The following is an 18,202-nucleotide window of genomic DNA, read 5'->3' on the forward strand; positions in this document are numbered from 1 at the left end:
CGCGACAGGATGCAAATGTCTCACGCTTCATTTTAAAACCATGATGCTATGAAAACACACAACCTGTTCGAGGCCGATTACGGCCGCTTAAAGGGAAAGTACGGTCTAGAAAAATTTACTTACATCAAAAGGTCATTGCTTGCATTGTCCTAACTGGCTATTCATTTGAGCTAAAAGCATTTCGGATGCGAAAAACTACGTTCCAAAAACCGGAATCTTTCGTAGCAATAGCTAAGCAAGCTAATTTCTATCCCTGCTGAAATGGATGTAAACAAGGAAAACAGTGACGAGTAGAGCGTTACTGATTAAATTCTCGACATGGATTTTAATCTAGCCGAGAGGGTGTAATGCATCCATTTATGTTTCAAACGAAACGTGGCTCGTCTTCAGGGAAAGAAGATACCTCTGGGGGGAGAAAGGAAGAGGAAGTTAAGAAAATGAGTTTCAGAGAGAAACGTCCACCCGCTCAGTCTCTCACGTCTTTGATATCGCGAGTGATTCTCTTGCGGTAACTGTCAAGAGATCCCTATCGAAGACGAGTATGTATGCTCCCGAGAATTAAATATACTAGGACAGTGACTCGCTTTGAAAGGCAAAGGTTTTTTCCCTAAAAAAAATCCAAGCTCTGGAGCGATGGGTATTTTTACTAATGGAGGAAGACCGCACTGCCCGCGACGGATTAATTTCACATTCCTACCTCAGAATGAAACGAGTTGTTTTTGCAATCTCAGGGACCCAGCTTCGGTGTCAAACTGGATACGAGTTATTTGGAACTAAGAACAGCCCCAGTTGACATGAAAATCATTCTTTTTACGCGTAGACACCGACAAAATTGATTAGAAACACTTAGTTGCCGAAATTAACGCAGACCAAAGGCAGAAGTAAATTGTTACGAATTAATTTTGCTTTTCTCAGCATTCACCCTTAATTCACAATAGTAATAATAATAATTATAATAATGATAATAATAATCAACTTTATTTAACGAGGGTAAAACGGGACACTACTTCAACTGAATAACTAGTGCCCCTCAAACTCAATTTATAGAACAAAGCGCAATGTTTTTCATTCTGAATTAAAGTGTTTGAAATGTCGCGACATGTTAGCAGTAGAGCTTTGGTACTTACGGCGCGCGTCAGAAAGTCGCCTTTGTCATACAGGTTTTTACATTAAAAATCAATTTAAATAAAGCTAGAAAGAAACTTTCGATTTCTTTGGAAAGCACAAGCACTGCATTATTATGTCAAGTAGTTGGCTGAAAGGCATTAAATATTGTCAAATTATTGCTATCGCATCCAATCCATATGGAATACGTCGTAAATCATGTAATATCCAAGAAAGCTTGTTTCTCACTACAACAGTCGTAAAAATGTGCAACTTCAAAGAAGTCTCGTCGTTAATCCAAAGCAAAATGGACAAAATGGCTGTAATTTTTTTTTAACTCCTGATAAAAAAAAATTTTCTAACTGAGATAAACTTTCTCTAGACCGCACTTTTCCTTTAAAGGCCTGTTTTTATGGATAGGGCGTTGCGTTACATAAATGATGCAACGCCTTCAGAGGGGGCACGCCGCCTGGCCCACCTAGTTCTATGGTTACACTTTCAGATCATCCAGATGCAATGAGATAAATTACGTTCAGCTGATCGAAAATGAAATTTACACTTTTTTCCCCTCCTTCAAATCCGTGTGTAACAACTTTACGAGAGATCTTCCCTAAAATCATGCCTCTTCTCTGGGACTTATCTTTTACCCGAACAACAGCAGAATATTTACGAAAAGAACTGCGCAAATATTTTTCAGAAAATTCTAGTATTGGACCTGTTTCAGTGCCCTACGTGATTAAAATACCTTGTTTATTCCAAATAACTCGGCGTGGTCGCAAAGGTCTGACCTCTTTTGTGTGTGCTGCTTAGATTTGAGCATATTGACCATGTTGGTCTTCCGGCCTTGCGCAGTTGTCATCTTTTGACATTATATAAAAAGCTGAAGAAGAAGAGGGAAGTGCTGTGGATAGCAATATCTATACCTCATGGAGTTAGCACTTGGTTAAGTCCTTAGATAATGAGTTTATTTCATACCACTTTAGTTCTTTGGCTAGCTCTAGTCCTTATTTCACACGAAGTTTCAGGAGAAATAGGTAAGAGTTCGCATTTCACGACTGGGAAGACGTTTCAGGCCCATTTCGGACGTAGTGCTTCTGCCATATCGAATTCACGAAAATATCGAATTCCAGAAAAGCGTAGTAGAAGCGCAGCGTCTGAATTAACCTTTTTGATATTTTACATACTTAAAAAATGTTTTTAACAAATATTTCAATATTTTAAATTTCAACCAACTCTGCCGCGCTACACGATTCTGGCACGAAAGCGATTTCAACGTTGTGCCTCTGCCGGGGTAAAAAAAAAATTACATCCAAAACAAGATATATTTTTACAGAACTGTTTTCTCGCGGGGAATTAGGAGAATAAATTGTCACTTGACTTCGGTGCAACTCTAGCCCGACGTCTGAATCAGTCTTGTCTGCGGTACCATACTTTTCGAGCCTCAACTAAGCTGTCCGTGTTAAATCGAATAGATAGAAATGTTACTGAAGGCTATTTCATTTCTTTCCCTTTTTGACCGGAAGCTATAGCGAGGGTAGAAACCTTCTCGTGAACCGATGCTATAGCTTTTTGTAAATACCTCGCTCGAGTCAGAGGTTTTAACATACGTACTTTATGGGGTGTTAGGAAAGACTTGGGCTTTTTCTGAAAAATTTTTAAGGAGAGCGTTTCGGTTGATACTTCAACCTATCTCAGCTTAAGATGCGGGAAATTGAAAATGATGAAAATCTCGAGGATAATAAGCTCGAAAGATCAACGTGAACGGCTAACTTTTTCTACATCTTATGACTGATATGTCAGACCACACATTTATAGGTTGTTACATGCTTAGCTTCAAAGCAATCGCAGCATAGGAATTCTGCTAACTGACTAATGTCAAACCAAAATACAATTCCCAGTCACATATACGGTCACATATACAAAAAGGTGGGATGCGCATATAAATCGCACATAAGCATACACATGTCTGTCTCATTAGCATGTATTACCTAGCTTATTGTTCTCCTTTTGTTGACGAACTGCTCTTAGGCATAGACTATATATACGACTACAAACTGCTCGAGCTGACTTCCCGATATACTGTTACATAATTATGCATGCGACTTCGTACTAGGAATATATTAAAGGGTTATTACTTTCGGATGGAATTCTGCTGACGAAATCAGTTTCTCATCACTTTGCAAAAGACTGCATGAGTCGCATCGCTTTGCGAATCATATTTCCTCTCTTTCGGTAGAATATAGAAAGTACCCTAGAGATCCTAGGATTCAGAAGTTTTAAATTATCCATGGTTTGATTCTTTTAACAAATTGTTGCAAGAACTTGTGTTAAAATTTTCTTGCACGGATTTCCACGGAAAATCACCTTCATAAATCAAACTGAGGTCCGCTTCATGCACGTCATCATAGTTATCTCATATGTCAATACAACCACTTATGGTCTCCACCCCTTCGGATACAGCTCTGCAAACATGTGAAACAAACTAACAGAGGACCTGAGGTCCCTGACGTCGTTGAATGAGTTCAGATATAATATATGTCAATTTTCTTTCGAACATGAAATTTCCTTCGAACATAAATGTAACTGTTACTTATGCAAATAGTAGTTTAATGTACTGCATATAATATAGGACACTATTTGTTTTTATTTATTTTATTTACTTATTTATTAATGTACTTAATTTTTTCCCTTTCTCGGAGAAATTAGCTATATACCTACTCTTTTAAAATAAGAGGTGAAATAAAGGTGATGTATGTATGTAGGTATGTATGTATGCCAGCATGCATGCATGTATGTATGTATGTATGTATGTATGTATGTATGTATGTATGTATGTGTGTATGTAGGTAGGTAGGTATGTATGTATGTATGTATGTATGTATGTATGTATGTATGTAGGTAGGTAGGTATTTGTGTATGTAAACACGTGCAACAGCTCGATCCGTTTGCTGGGTTCCAGTAGCTCTTGCCAAAAACGTTTTGTTTCAAATAAAGTCTATTCTCATAAGGTCGTAGTAGTAGCAAGTAGGATAAATATTGTAGGAAATATTCAACTTTTTTTAGAGACATGTTTCGGCATGCTTATGCCATCTTCAATCAATGAGTAACTGAACGTGAGTAATTATACAACAGACAAGTGGATGAATAAAATATTTACAGTATGATGTAATACAAAAGCGGGTACTAATTAGAGCGTGACAACAAACATGAAATTAAAGGTGTGAACTAAAATGCTATAAAAGCGTTATAATGCTGTAATTGTTTGTTAAGTTCAGGTCTGATATTATTTATATAACAAGCTTCTTTCAGTTTTAAATCAATTGAGTTGTTGGCAGAATCCAGAATACTAAAGCAAGAAGGGGAGTATTTGTTCTTACAAGAAGGAAATGTGTTAAAATGCTTAAAAATCTGCGAGTTTTTATCGCTTTCCGTGTGCTCCTTTATCCTAGTAGAGAAGTGGCGACTAGTTTCGCCAATATAACGGGAATTACATCCCGCACAAGAAAATTGATAAACTACCATGGATTTTAGAGGATCAGGAGTACGATTTTTAACACTGAACATGTTTATAATGAACATGTTTCTTTCAAAATTATTCTTTCAAAATTTTTTAAGAGTTTATAACGTTAACACTCCTTTGCAGAAACTCTCATTGAGGAACCTGGATCAGACCTTTGGTACTGGACTGTCTTTATAGAGAAAAATGGAGGAGCTGGGGTGAGTTACTTGATTTTCATAACCCATATTGTAAAAACTTTTCTTAAGTGTACTATTAAACATTACCTTTATCGGTATTAGGTACTCGTATACATAGTTTGTAACATTAAGGCCCACTTATCCCAGAGATCAAGGTAAAGGTTAAAAACATGATTCATAAAATGATTTAAGTGATAGGTAGTTTGCAATACAAGTAAATTTGAGCAGGAAGATTTTGTGGAAGAAGAATATAAGCCCATTAAAAAACCAGCACAAGTAAGTTGATGTACAATAAGTGATCTGAAATTCTTGTTATCCCAAACCTCCACAAAACTCCAACCGATTATTTCCCATGGATTTGGTCCACACTTATTCTGTATTATTAGCTATGACAATGTACATCTTATATGCAAAGAAAATGAAAGAGATTTTATTTATCTTGGGACCTTTAATCATATCAATCAAGAAGTGAGTTAACAGCATTTTCGTTTATTTGTCACATTTTTCGAGAGATATTTTTAACAAAGCAACAGAGAACTTTTAACGTGTTTACAAACTTTCATCTAAACAACTGATTTCTTTCTCAGATATTTTTTGTCAACATTTTCGGAAAATTAGACTTTGACCATCCTTATTTTTATGATGAGCCTGATTAAACGAACTATTTACACAGTAATTACATAAACCAGGTAACTGATGTTTTTTTTCCTCCACATCTGTAATAATTTCAGTATTCTTCTTCCTATCCCACAATAAAGTCGAACTTCCAATGATTTTGAGATTTAGCAGTTCAGATAACGGGGAGACAATTATAAGTCAGTGACAATCAGAGGTATTTATTATTCGAAAGAGGTCAAAGCTTCCATGCATGAACTACTCAGGTTTTTGGTACATATTGCATGAAAAAGCACATGCGCTATAAAACTGTGTCAATTGGGGTTTTGTTTCAATAATGTGATAATTAGACTTGGTTATTTTTAAGAGATCTCTATTCATGTTGAACACCCCCTGAATGTATCAGCTCATCTTATAGTAGTCAATATTCACTTAGTACATGTGCACAAAGTCTCGTTGAAGTGCACCTGCAGGTGTGTTGTGCAGACACCCATCACTTTTGGGGTGAGTGTTTATTAATTCAGTAATATGATTCTTTGGTCTCTTGCAGTGGAGTCATCCTTCGTCTCAAAGTACCGTGTACGCAGTCTGTGATATTGCTAGCAAAAATGAGGAACCAAAGAACTGGTTACTAACAGAATACATTTACATCAAAGGTGCTACACGACTCAATATTGAAGTCACCTATTCCCTTCTTAACTGCCCCTTAGCTAGCGTGGGGCCATTCTGCAGAACTAACTTCACCCTTTATTCTTATCATACGGATTACAAATTAGATTATGTTCCAGACCCAACAAATTTAAAGTTCCAAAAAGAAACTGTCATTGCCCCAGACACTCTTCCTGCGCCAGATCGACGCACAATAGACACATTTCGTGGGTCAATAGTAACAAAAGCAAAGATAATTTATTTGGCTTTATTAGATCAAGGAGCATGCTTGACAATAAGTAAGTTTGTTGTAAGATATCGTTTCTGCTCTGAAACGGCCGCTGCTCTCGTTAAATTTCCAAGAACAGTTGCCCCACCAAATAATATTAATTCAACTAATCATGAAGGAGAATGTACAGATCCTCACTCACTTAAAAGAAACAACCAAAAGATATTTGGCGTGTGCCTCAGTAATGGGGAGTGGAACATCACAAGTAGCTCAGCCTGCCTTTGCAATTATGGTTATGAACTAACCAATGGATCTTCAGACTCTTTTGTATGCAAAGGTTAGTGCTGGAATTAAAACTTGGATTTGCCTCTGAAGATTAGGATCCAAAATAAATATCAAATCATTTAAATGGTTAAACATTTAAATGACCACCCTGTTTAATTTGTTCATCATTTTTTACTTCTTAGTCATGCTCATTATGATGACATAGACTCCTTCGGTGAACGTAGATAAATGGCTTAGGAAAGAAAACCCTAGAACAAATACGCTTTTTCTGCAAAGTATCTTTTAGCAAAGTAATGTTTCGTTTTTCTTCTTCTAAGCGTTTTTTTTTTTCGCAGATAGATGCATTTATCGTATTAGGTTCTTCGCTTTTGGGTCTTGGTTTTCAAGTCTTAGTTGCAAGTTTAAAATATTTATGTATACATGTTGTTCAATGACCTAAGTGATAGTCATTGTGAAAGTCATCAGCATTGAAGACAAAATAAGTTGTCTTGGTAACAAAGCCTCTAATTATATAATAATGGCTGGTGCCAGGGTTATCAAATATTTTTTTGAAAATATTTTTTTGAATATATTTTTTTTGAATATATTTTTTTGAAAAGCACATCACAGGGTCATTGCACTGATTTGTTCTAAGAAAAACGCATGTCGATGATAATACACATTGTTTCGTTTTAGAGTGTCAAAGGGGCTTCTATAATCTATATTACTACAGATCATCCATTGTCGCAGATTGTGAGGGTATGTTAATTATTAATGATCATCTTGTCCTCATCATTCCAGGGTGATAAAAATTGTAATGTTCAGAGAGGTTGTCTCATAGCATTTATCGAAGGTTGTCTCATATAATTTATCGAAAGGACTAACTCGTTCACGCTTAAAATATCGATCAAGATGTGCAACTGTGATAAAGCAACCTACAGGTATCATGCCTGCAAATATCACAAAGAAACTGGACTAGTGCCATGAAGTTAATGACTTGTCTGGGGACTTGCTACTCGTAAAAATCGTATAAAGTACCCCCTCTTGTTAGAAAATTATTCCTAGATGAATCTTGTAGAAGCCCACTAAGAGCTGGAAGAGGCTCGCCCTGAAGACTTGCCGGAGAAACCAGTCTTCTTTGATGCTATTTGCAATATAATGAAATCATAACCCATTAATAATTTTCTTGGATAACCTGTAAAATGTTTGAACCACATAGCAAAGATTACGGTACCTTGGTTCCTATTTAGATTTTTGCTAATGATATTTGTTTTCATACGGAAAATGAAATTTAAGTCATGATATGCTAAGACTTCTTCAAAATATCATCAAATCTACTTTCATTCGTGTCTTATTGTAGTTTCTTTTACTCTACATATACAGTCTTTGTAAAGGTAATTAACATAACCATGGTCATTACCAGTGAAAGTTGCACTGATGGAAAATACGACGAATCCTCATTACTGGCGAGAATCGAAGAAGTGGTAACTATTTTGTTTAGAGTAGTATTTCCTTAGCCATTTATTTATATTGTTATTACTACTACTTCTGCTGTTGCGCTATACACCTTTGCCATAATGGCGGAAAATGCGATGGAGGTCTGAGACTGGTTTTGAATAATTTCACGAAAGCGAGGCCACCCGGGCAACACATGGCGACGCGAATACAAACTTTCACAATTCCTGGAGCTTTTTAACCGAAAATGACATTCCTGGAGCTTCCTTATGAGATAGAAATCTCTCACAATTCAATACTGAGGACTTGAGACTATGGTTGAAGGGCAGAGGTGACCCAGCGAAAGGTTTAAAGACAAAAGCAGACCTTGTGAAAAGGTTAGTTTCGAGCACGAGATGAGTACTTCGAGGTGTTTTTATTGCTTGAGAGAATTGTCAATTGTGATTACTTACACTTAAATTGACCTAATTTCTTATAATTTAGGGTCCTTTAATACATCAAGAGCGGAAAGGATAAAAACATCATTGATCCTGATCCCAATAATCTTTATTCTAAACGAAAACAACTACGCTCGGCAAACAACACAAGCTCACACTCCACCGCTAAACGACATGTTCCCGTCAAGTTCCCTGAATCTAGTATGTGGAGCTACTCACTTCAGAAGATGCCTCTGTTTACCAGAGCGGAATTAAACAATCACATAACACGTTCTGGGGTCTAGATAATTGTATATTTCCATTAAAACACCGTTGTTAGGAAACGAAGTGTAGCAAGACACAGCAGAAGTGTCGGCGCGAAATCTTTCAATAGAAAAAAGTCTACTCTTTAAATATTCATTCTTCTTTGAAATGCTTTCTATTTCTCTTTAGAGCTCTTCTATTCTCATTTCATACTGTTTCACAAGCGCGACAACTCTCTTATCCCTCTGAATGCATGCATCCTTCGACTCGACCAAATCGGTCTGAGTTTCGGCATCTTTTCTCTTTGCCTCCTTTTCGACATTCTTTTCATTAGATTCTACAGTTGCAATCTGACTCTGTAGCTGTTCATTCGATTTATCATTTACGCTGCTTTCCGAGTGTACACGCCATGAATAAAGCCCTGGATGATTGATGAGTAGTTGCTTTACTAGTGAATCTTTGAGGTGGAGGCTTCCTTTTGCACGGCGAAGTACGCCGCTGAAATACCAAAGGTACAGCATTGGTTTGAAGGCATATTTCTCCCTCAATACTTTTCTTCAAGTCTTCCACTTTAAAATGGTGCGAGCAGACCATGGTTGAGTCCAAGACTTTGAAGCTTTTTCCTTCCTCTCGACGGATTGCATGAAGCCATTGCTTTCTCGCGAGTTTTTCTTTGGGAAACTTGAAGTAGGATATTTATTAACCGTTTACGTCGCGATATCTCCTAGTAGTCCGTGAAGGAACACAACAGTGGCATGGCATTGTATATATTAACTTGAGCCTTAACTACATTGGTAGTCGATTCTTTGAGAAATAAAGCTTTTTGGATTAATAAATTGTGCCAGAAACTTTTTGACAAGCGCTCACAAGTGCACAAATCCTTGCCCGGGTGGCCTCGTCCCCATGCCCTAGTTTTAGTCTTTACTCGGTCGCCGCCATTATGGCAAAGGTGTATATTACATGCAAATCCATGCAATTACAGTCGTAGTAGTTTCGGATGTTTTGTAAATAGCTGGCTAACAAATGAAATAAAGACTGCTCTTACTGTGAATGTGGCATGGCTTTCATGTATGTAGCTCAGTTCAACTGCGGGATTTTATATATTTCATATTCCATTATGTAATTAAGATAACCCTGGTCATCACCGGTGAAAGTTGTAATGATGGAAAATGCGGCCAGTCCTCATTATCGACGAGAATGCAAGAAGTGGTAACCATATGTGTATTACTAATCTTCCTGCTGCTCTATTACATGAAAATCATAAAATCTGGCGATGACTATTTTAGTTTTGGTTTTGGTTTAATAATAGTTGGCTACCAAAAGAAATAGAACCTTTGTTAATGAACACAAACATTCCAAGAGAGCCTGTTCAACGCTCCGATGTGCATACTACGAAGTGCTTTGTGAAAGAGGTTGATAGTGACAAAATTGACAATATAGTTTCATTCTTTTTTTTTCAGTAAACATTCATGTCTTTCTGATTACCTACTTACCTTTGAGGTGTTTGACGATCTCTTCGATTTCGTGTTCAATTTTACTTTACTGTTCCCTGTACAGATGGAAGAAGCTTTTGCTGGGAGATTTTCAGGTTTCAAGAGTGTGCATTTGAAAAGTAGCATTAGGTTTGTAAACCTCCTGAATCACCAAATGAATTATAATTTTCTGGTTTCTAAAGCACTTCACTTCATTTTGATCCTCATATTTTGTCTTAATCAAGGTGCGGAAGTATAACTTTCGACCTAGCACTTATATTTAATTACAAAGCAAAAGAGCAAGATGTCATCACAGTGCTTCGTAATGCCTCCAAAGATGGGAAGCTTGGAGACTTCACTGTGAGTACCATAAAAGAGACAAGATCACAGGTTGATTTCGAAACTGGAAACACTGAGACAGGCACAATAACACCTCCAGGCAGTAAGTTCTAATTTTTTGATACTTAAATTGTTGTTGACAGGTGACAAGATTTCAAAAACATCTTTATTCATGATATGCTCTTTAGAGTAGCTGATTAGAGTGGGATTTAATCACACTCAAGGGAAGCACCTCATGCCCTCTGTATAAGTATATTGTCATTCTGTACAACACCACAAAAGCTAAGCGCTACAGGATGGGTGGGGAGTTGTCCTTGTGGTGGAGGAAAAGCATTGCGAGGCTCCGCCCTGACAGGTTAATGAACTAGAGCAGGATTCTCAGTGGAGGAAAGAGTGCAAGATCTCGTTCAACAAAAATCAACTTCTGCACTCTTCACCGCTACTATTACAGATCTGTATTTTTTTCGCCATCGCAAGTAAATGTCCCGAAAACAATAGGCATTCTGCCCGATGGGGTAGCACCTTTTTTCGGTTTGACTCAGTTTTTTATTACATGAACTTTCTCAAGTTATAAATTAATTAGGAGTTGCTCTAATTTCGGCAGAAAGTAAGAAATTATTCAAAACAGTGATGAGTAACTAGATAAGAAAGAAATTGTGTGACCTCAGTATCCAACTTATATTACACTACTTTTAATTCACAACAGATACAGTACTGATATGATAGAAAAAATGATTGTGAAACCGCCTGTACGCTCACATATGTGCTGCGTCCAAACGCTTGAAAAATAGAGACGTAACCTCGAAAAGTAAAGAAATCAGCTTTTATCAAGTAGTTAGCAAGTGTACTGCAATGTATATCTGAGGGCTTTTGTGTCTTTGCTATCCCGTAATTTTCAAAGTTTTTAAAGCGTTGTTAAGAGTAAGTAGGGGTAGAGTCCTAGTGAATCTCCTCCTATTTATGTCTCATACCTTGCATCACGTCTCAACAGTTGGTATTAAGATCACATTTTCTTAGTTTTCTTAGTAATTTGTAGTGAATTACTTTAAAAGTTGTGTGTGTAGAAAAAAGGGGTCATGAAAAGGTTAAGCGGGTGATTGCCAAATATATAGTGTTTGGAGACGTATATTCCCTCTGTTGTTCTTCTCCTGTTTTCAAGGTGTCACAGGGATTATCACTGGTGCAGTGGTTGGTTTTGTCGTCGCAATTGCTGTTGCTGTTGGAATATTTGTTTTTTTCCTATGGAAGCAAAGAAGGCGTAAGAGCAAGAAACCAAATAATAGGGGTTTTATCAAAGCAAGCTTTGGCCCATAAGAAATGTAGTATTTAAAACATAATGACAGTTGTATCAGATACCTTTTTCCCATAGAGCAAAGAGGGTAGACTACAAACTTAACTCAAAATTAAGACTTCGAGACTTCTTTAAATTTCCGAAAAAAGATGATAAATGTGCGAGTCCTGGTGCGTATCCTTTCATATGATTATAAGTCTCTATTCGCGAGAAAATTAAACTTATTTTCATACCAATGTTTGAACATCAGCCACATTTTGAAAAAGAGGCCAAAGGTAATTCGAAAATGGCCGATTTAACTGCACGATGCAAGAAAACGAGTGCACGAAATTGGCTACGTCAATTTTCAATGTCAAGGCTTAAGTACGCAGACCGTTATTGGCTTACAGAGTGAAACACCCCGCACTACCCGAGAATACCTTGAGAAGGACCAAAGGAGCGAGGAGAAATATACGCAAGTCAAAAAATTCACAACTCTCATTTCATCGCTCTGATCGCTCATTTAATGATCGCTCTGGAAGTTTTGTTAGACTTTCCATTTGTAAAGTGAGATGAATGTTAAGAGAAACTGTTATGCATTGCCTTTAAAGTAATTTCTTTTTAAAAGGGTCTATATACTTTGTGTTGCATACCTTTCGAGCTGGTTTTTCTTTCTTTCTAGCTCTGTCATTTTACGTTTTTCAATTTTTTTTTCTTTCATACTGTTTTGGGAACAGAAAAAAGAGAAAGGTGAGATATTTATAACGATGATTTATTTTCCAATTCAAATTATTGTTTTTGTTGACGGTGGCACTGCAATTATTTTTGTTAGTAATATACATGGATCAGGGTTACTATTAAGTTAATGTTCCTAGAGCGTCCTTTGCGTGTTGACTTTTAAACTACTGACGAGACCTTTTGAGTGAGGGTTATCCAGATATATTTAAATTTGTTTATAATTTGCCACTCAATGCTAGGCGCAGAAATCTTAGCATTTCTACTCATAAAAACCGGCTTAGCACAAATTATTTCATAAATAATAATCATGGAGGGCCCAGACAAGTGCGTTTCCGTCTATTAAATAAATATGTTTCATCCGATTGGATTCGGATTAGAGAGGAAAGGATATTCTTTTTTATCATTAGGAAAAAAGAACAAAGAAATGAAGAAATAGGAATTGTTGATGTAAGTCACTTCCATAATTTTACTCTACTGTGTTACAATCCGCCTGGAGTATATATACCTGGAGTATATAACCGCCGCCTGGTTAGCTCAATTCGGAGAGCGCCGGACTGCTGTGCGGGAGGTCGAGAGTTCAATACCGGCCGGACCAACACTCAGGGTCTTAAAATTAACTGAGAAGAATATGCTTCCTTTCTTTAACATCAAAGAATGGTTAGATATTCTAGTTTTCTCGGATAGGGACGAATAAATGGAGGTCCCGTCTCCTGCAGGGTTGGGGTAGGAGACGTTAATTTCCCACGCACGAGATTACTGTGTGATGGATGTCCTCCCTGGGGTGGGTTGGGTGGGTAGGTGAAATCGCTACGGACTAAACACGGCTGCCAGAGGCGCCTGTCTGATTTCAACCTTAAAATTGTAAATAAACACTATGTTGTTTGGATAAATAGAAACCTTTAGACCTTTACATTTACAATACAGTACATCATTTTGTTCCAAAAGGGGACGATAACGAATCCTGAAATCTGATTGGTTCCTTGCGCAGTCCGAATTTCCCATTCTCTGCCCACGGGCACAGTAACGCTCTCGTAAGTTGCAGAGTACATCCCCAGTCGTAAGATTATAATAAATGTCATTATGATAATGGCATAAGTGCCATAAATGCCAAAAATTATCGCATGAAAGTTGTACAGGTCATGAAGCACGGAATTCTAAAAATGAAAGTTTTGAAAGACTTTCCACTGTAGTCATAATTGATGATTACGTTTATTATTTCAAATTTAGAGGGCTGGGCTTGAAATGGCGAAACCTTCTCAGAGCCAGCAGTACATGGCACTGGATGTGTGGAATCTGTCACCGGCCATAACAGATGCAGAGCGGGCGAACTGTCCACAACCTGCCGAGTCAGTCGATGAATACACCTCTCTGTATTCATCACCACGCTGTTGGGAGATTCCTACAGAGCTCGTGTCAGTTGAAAAGGTCGTTGGTAAAGGTGCTTTTGGTCAGGTTGCCAAGGCAACAGTCATAGGCCTCCAGGGGAGGCCAACAAAGACACTTGTGGCTGTTAAGATGTTGAAAGGTATCAAAAACTTCAAATAACTACAAACGTTTCTCTGAAATCCCGAAGGTAAAACTCCCTTGGAAAGAAGGAATATTCAGCAGGTAGTATAAAAGTATCCTGCCTTCTTATCAATCCTGTCAGTAGCATAGGAAGCTCAATCTCCACACCCCCCTCCCACCCCTCTTACATGGGGAGAGTAAGGTTCATACTAGTAGTATATCTATTCTCCAATCAGTACTCAACTAAATGAGACCTCAGAAAGTTCATCAGGATATTAAGTCATTATGAAACTAGGTATCAAATAAAGCATGAATGACTTGACCAGACCTGCGTAATAGAGACATCCTAGCGCCTCACGTGGCCTCAGTATGATACTGGAACGTTCCTCGTCAACTGGTGCGGCGCCCTTTGGTATCAAAAGGCGTAAGCTACCCTTTTTTCTACAAGAGCATTACATTTATCAAATCTTATGCTAATTAGATCTAATATCATTTAAAAGCATGGTCATACTAATATAGCGGTAAAATGTAGGGTTTAGTCATTGTATTTCTCTACTGAGAATAATACTTGATATTTATATTTACTTATAGAGAGTAATATAAGTATAATGACTGCACCAGGATTGTCTGCCCAATTCAGTCGGTCTTTTTTGAGCTGTTCTTGGCTTTACACACGAGCACCCTATAAGATAAACTTGCACACGATAATCGTAACCTTACGAATATTTCATGTCTTCGGATTTTAAAAGGATGTTAAATCACTGAGCAAACCGGAGCTCAAAGTCTGGTAGGAATTGTGCCACTTATTTTAGTTCAGTCACTACTATTGCTCGCAAAGGTAACCGCTGTGGGTTGAATATCTTTCAGATCACGCTCGTGAATCGGACAGGAAGGACTTGCTGTCTGAACTTCGATTGATGAAGGAACTCGATGCCCATCCTCACGTCATTAAACTTCTGGGATGTGTCACCAGATCTGGTAAACATGGAAAAGTACACTTTAAAAGCCTAGACAGTTATTTTTGGGCAGGTCTCTTGCTCACCAGAAATTTAAGAAAAGTTGTATAATTTCACGTTACCCATGCTTTACAGGACCATTGATGGTTTTAATTGAATATGTTCCCTATGGAGATCTACTGGGATACCTGAGAAAGAGCCGTGGATTAAATGACACCTACTTCCAAGACCCGGATATCAAACCAAAAACAAATCTGACTTCAAAGCAGCTGATGAAGTTTGCGTGGCAAGTTGCCGATGGAATGTCATATTTGTCATCGATACCAGTAAGCAGGAACGCCATATTTAGTTAGTGAACTGTTGTGTTGATGATGACTTCTATTATTTTCGCTATATTCCTCTAGACTCCCTAAATTGGTTTCGTTATTTGTGTTGATTTGCCGTAGATTATTCATCGAGACCTTGCAGCTCGTAATGTGTTGGTTGGAGAAGGGAAAACGTGCAAAGTAACAGACTTTGGTATGGCCAGAGATGTTCAAGAGGATAACATTTATCAAATGAAGTCAAAGGTACCAAAAGTTGGAATGGAAATACGCTAACTTGTGTGATGGTCTGTATTGACTCTGTTGGTTGCTCTTCAACATATCATATCACTGCTAGAATTATTTAACCAAGGTAAAAATTCGTAATCAGTTAAGTAAAAGAAAATGTATGACTCATTCTTACCTTTTCATAACTTTTGCCGATCAATTCAAATTGTTTTTCATTTAGGGACGTCTCCCAGTAAAATGGACTGCTTCTGAGGCGCTGCTGTACGGAAGATATTCTACAAAAAGTGACGTGTGAGTACAAAGAACACATAAACATAAATTTTTAGGTTTAATGAAAATAGCCTCCAATGAAATGTTTTCAGGTCTAGGAAAAGTTATTGCATTTAATCTGTAATGTGGTCATTATGTTTTATTGATGTAGCATCATCTCATTCAGAAGAAGTGGTAATTCACTTTCTGGCTTTGAGTCATAAGTACCGGCCCAGGATCAGTCTATGTGGCGAATATAGTGACCTTCTTTAAAGGGTTTACTGAAGATGTTGGTTTTTTTGTTTTCTTTGTTTTTTGTTTTTTTTTTTTTCACAGACAAGAACGATTAATTCCCGTTTGTTTTACAGGTGGAGCTACGGAGTTCTCCTCTATGAGATTTTTACGATTGGTAAGTTGCAAGGCTGATGGACAGGCCATTAATTTTAGCTTCAAGACTTCTGTTAACAAGTCAAGAAGTCGGCAGGCTCAGCTGGGAAACAAAGGGCAATAGGGCAGGAATTATAGTGAAAATCATATTTTCAAACTTTGTAAGTATAGAGTCATAAAGTTGTTGGAGTGTCTCAAGAGTAGCTTCTAAGTTCATTTCAGGTGGCTCACCATATCCAAAGATGGATGTAAGACAGATTTTAACGTCGCTAGAAGAGGGATACAGAATGCCTAAACCTGAGCACGTGGATGATAAGTTGTATGAAACAATTGCGTTGTTCTTGTTGTTGTTGTTGTTGTCTATTTTTCTTAAGACCCCTTTTCTCTTGTAGTAATTTTGTTTTGTATTGAGGGTTTTAAGATTTTCTTTTTCGAGCCAAATTAAACTCGCCTTACATGTTGAGTCAGCCTACCTTCGGGAAATATTGGAATGAGTCAATAAACTCGAGTTGGTCTCTTGTAATTAGTGAGACAAGAACCAAACCCTGCTACCATACATTTAGAAAAATCGCAACATTTTGAGCTTAATGACGCCCTACGTGATGTCTCTATAATAATGTGCTGAGATATTGACGTATTTGCGTTTTAGGTATGACATAATGACAAACTGTTGGAAAGATGACCCTTCCCTGCGACCATCTTTTGGGAATTTGAAGAAGAAACTGAAAGAAATGGAAAACCAGCACAAGGTAGAATTGTGGAGATTACAATAAGGCTTTTTTAATCTTTGATTTTTCAAAGTTTGATCTCGCACGCACAAAGATGAACATGCATGTGGAACATCAATGATCTCAAGTTACCGGAGCTTCGAAGCTATTTTTACTAAATTCTAAGGTAAAAATGACACATCGGAATTCCCCCCCATTGACTTTGCGAAATCCGAAGTAAATTCGAACACGTATTCGGGTAGTAATAGTGAGCTCCTCTGAACGTTCAGTTGAGTTCGTCAACAGGCACACTTTAATATTCCTTACCTCTTTCAATTAAAACTGAATTTTTCAATATACCGCTTTAAAATGCACTTGACAATGGCGTCAGTATGCAGGCCTCAAACATTTTATTTTTCTCTTTATTTTGATAAGTTTCAAATATAATTCCACCATCAACATGCTTTTTACGTGGATTAAAAGCAATTTAAAAAAGATGCTCTATTGCAAGCTTAACAGAGCATCTGTACAGTAGTTTAAATTCATTACTGCTTTTTTTCCTTTCTTTATCAGGTGCTCATAAACTTGGACAATTACGATGATCGACTCTACGTTAATGTTGACGATCTTACCGTGTAATCAGTTGAATCTTCATGGGGCAAAGGATGGAGTGATAAATCTTGTAGCCTCAAGAGATCGTATACTATTTTGAATTTGACGTCAACCTTTTATTCTGTTTTAACTAACCAAGTTTACAAAATATGTTTAACTACGAATTAAGGCAAAGTACAGCTTTCACGTATTTTTGTAGTAATTTTTTTAAGGGTTTTAGTCGTGACTGGAGAAAGGATTTTCATACAAGTATATTAAGTTAGCAAATGAAAATCTTGTTATTAACGATATAGATTCAAACTGTTTCAGACTAAATATCTGTTTTCGTTTCAAATTTTCATAAATAATTGTTGCCGAATAACCTCAATAAATACATGCTCAATAGATTACTTGAAAGGCGTGAAGAGTATGGCAGCTGCTCTATGGAAACACGAATTTATTTTCCCCATGTAACTTCTCTCGGGTATGTCCAGTACCACGGCTTAAATCAGATTGTCTAATATCATTATTCACAAGTTGTACGACCCGTATAGGTTGTCACGAGTCGTACCAATCGCCTGATACAATCCAGACGGATCGTACAATGTATTCATGAGTCTTACGACTCGTAAGGATCGTCTAATGTATTCACGAGTCCTACATCCGTAACTGTGACTTGGAGTCTCTCTGGCCATGACTTAGGCCCTGTTTACAAGCAAGGAGGGTAACCCTTGTCCTGGGGTTA

The 18,202-nt window shown here is 37.4% G+C and overlaps 1 protein-coding gene across 1 annotated transcript; it reads left to right on the plus strand.

Moving 5' to 3' along the window:
- Positions 1–1,978: 1,978 nt before the first annotated feature.
- On the plus strand, positions 1,979–17,867 carry LOC111347355 (uncharacterized). Its single transcript, XM_088726357.1, has 19 exons — positions 1,979–2,138; positions 4,748–4,821; positions 5,966–6,629; positions 7,253–7,315; positions 7,940–8,040; positions 10,249–10,313; positions 10,409–10,605; positions 11,662–11,808; positions 12,510–12,522; positions 12,918–12,957; positions 13,738–14,035; positions 14,884–14,994; positions 15,108–15,298; positions 15,419–15,541; positions 15,744–15,814; positions 16,141–16,181; positions 16,382–16,478; positions 16,809–16,908; positions 17,440–17,867. Exons 1-19 carry the CDS (start codon positions 2,063–2,065, stop codon positions 17,503–17,505), a joined length of 2,538 nt encoding a protein of 845 aa, XP_088582483.1. The 5' UTR covers positions 1,979–2,062; the 3' UTR covers positions 17,506–17,867.
- The last annotated feature ends 335 nt before the right edge of the window (positions 17,868–18,202 follow it).

Source organism: Stylophora pistillata, chromosome 7, assembly GCF_964205215.1.
Source record: "Stylophora pistillata chromosome 7, jaStyPist1.2, whole genome shotgun sequence".
NCBI lineage: Eukaryota > Metazoa > Cnidaria > Anthozoa > Scleractinia > Pocilloporidae > Stylophora > Stylophora pistillata.

What these genes read in the sequence shown, in the direction of transcription:
- LOC111347355 (XM_088726357.1), top strand. Translation starts at nt 2,063, where the DNA reads ATGAGTTTATTTCATACCACTTTAGTTCTTTGGCTAGCTCTAGTCCTT. An exon ending in CGAAGTTTCAGGAGAAATAG is followed by an intron (nt 2,139 to 4,747) that starts GTAAGAGTTCGC and finishes ACTCCTTTGCAG; the next exon opens with AAACTCTCATTGAGGAACCT. An exon ending in AAGAAATAGGAATTGTTGAT is followed by an intron (nt 12,958 to 13,737) that starts GTAAGTCACTTC and finishes TTTCAAATTTAG; the next exon opens with AGGGCTGGGCTTGAAATGGC.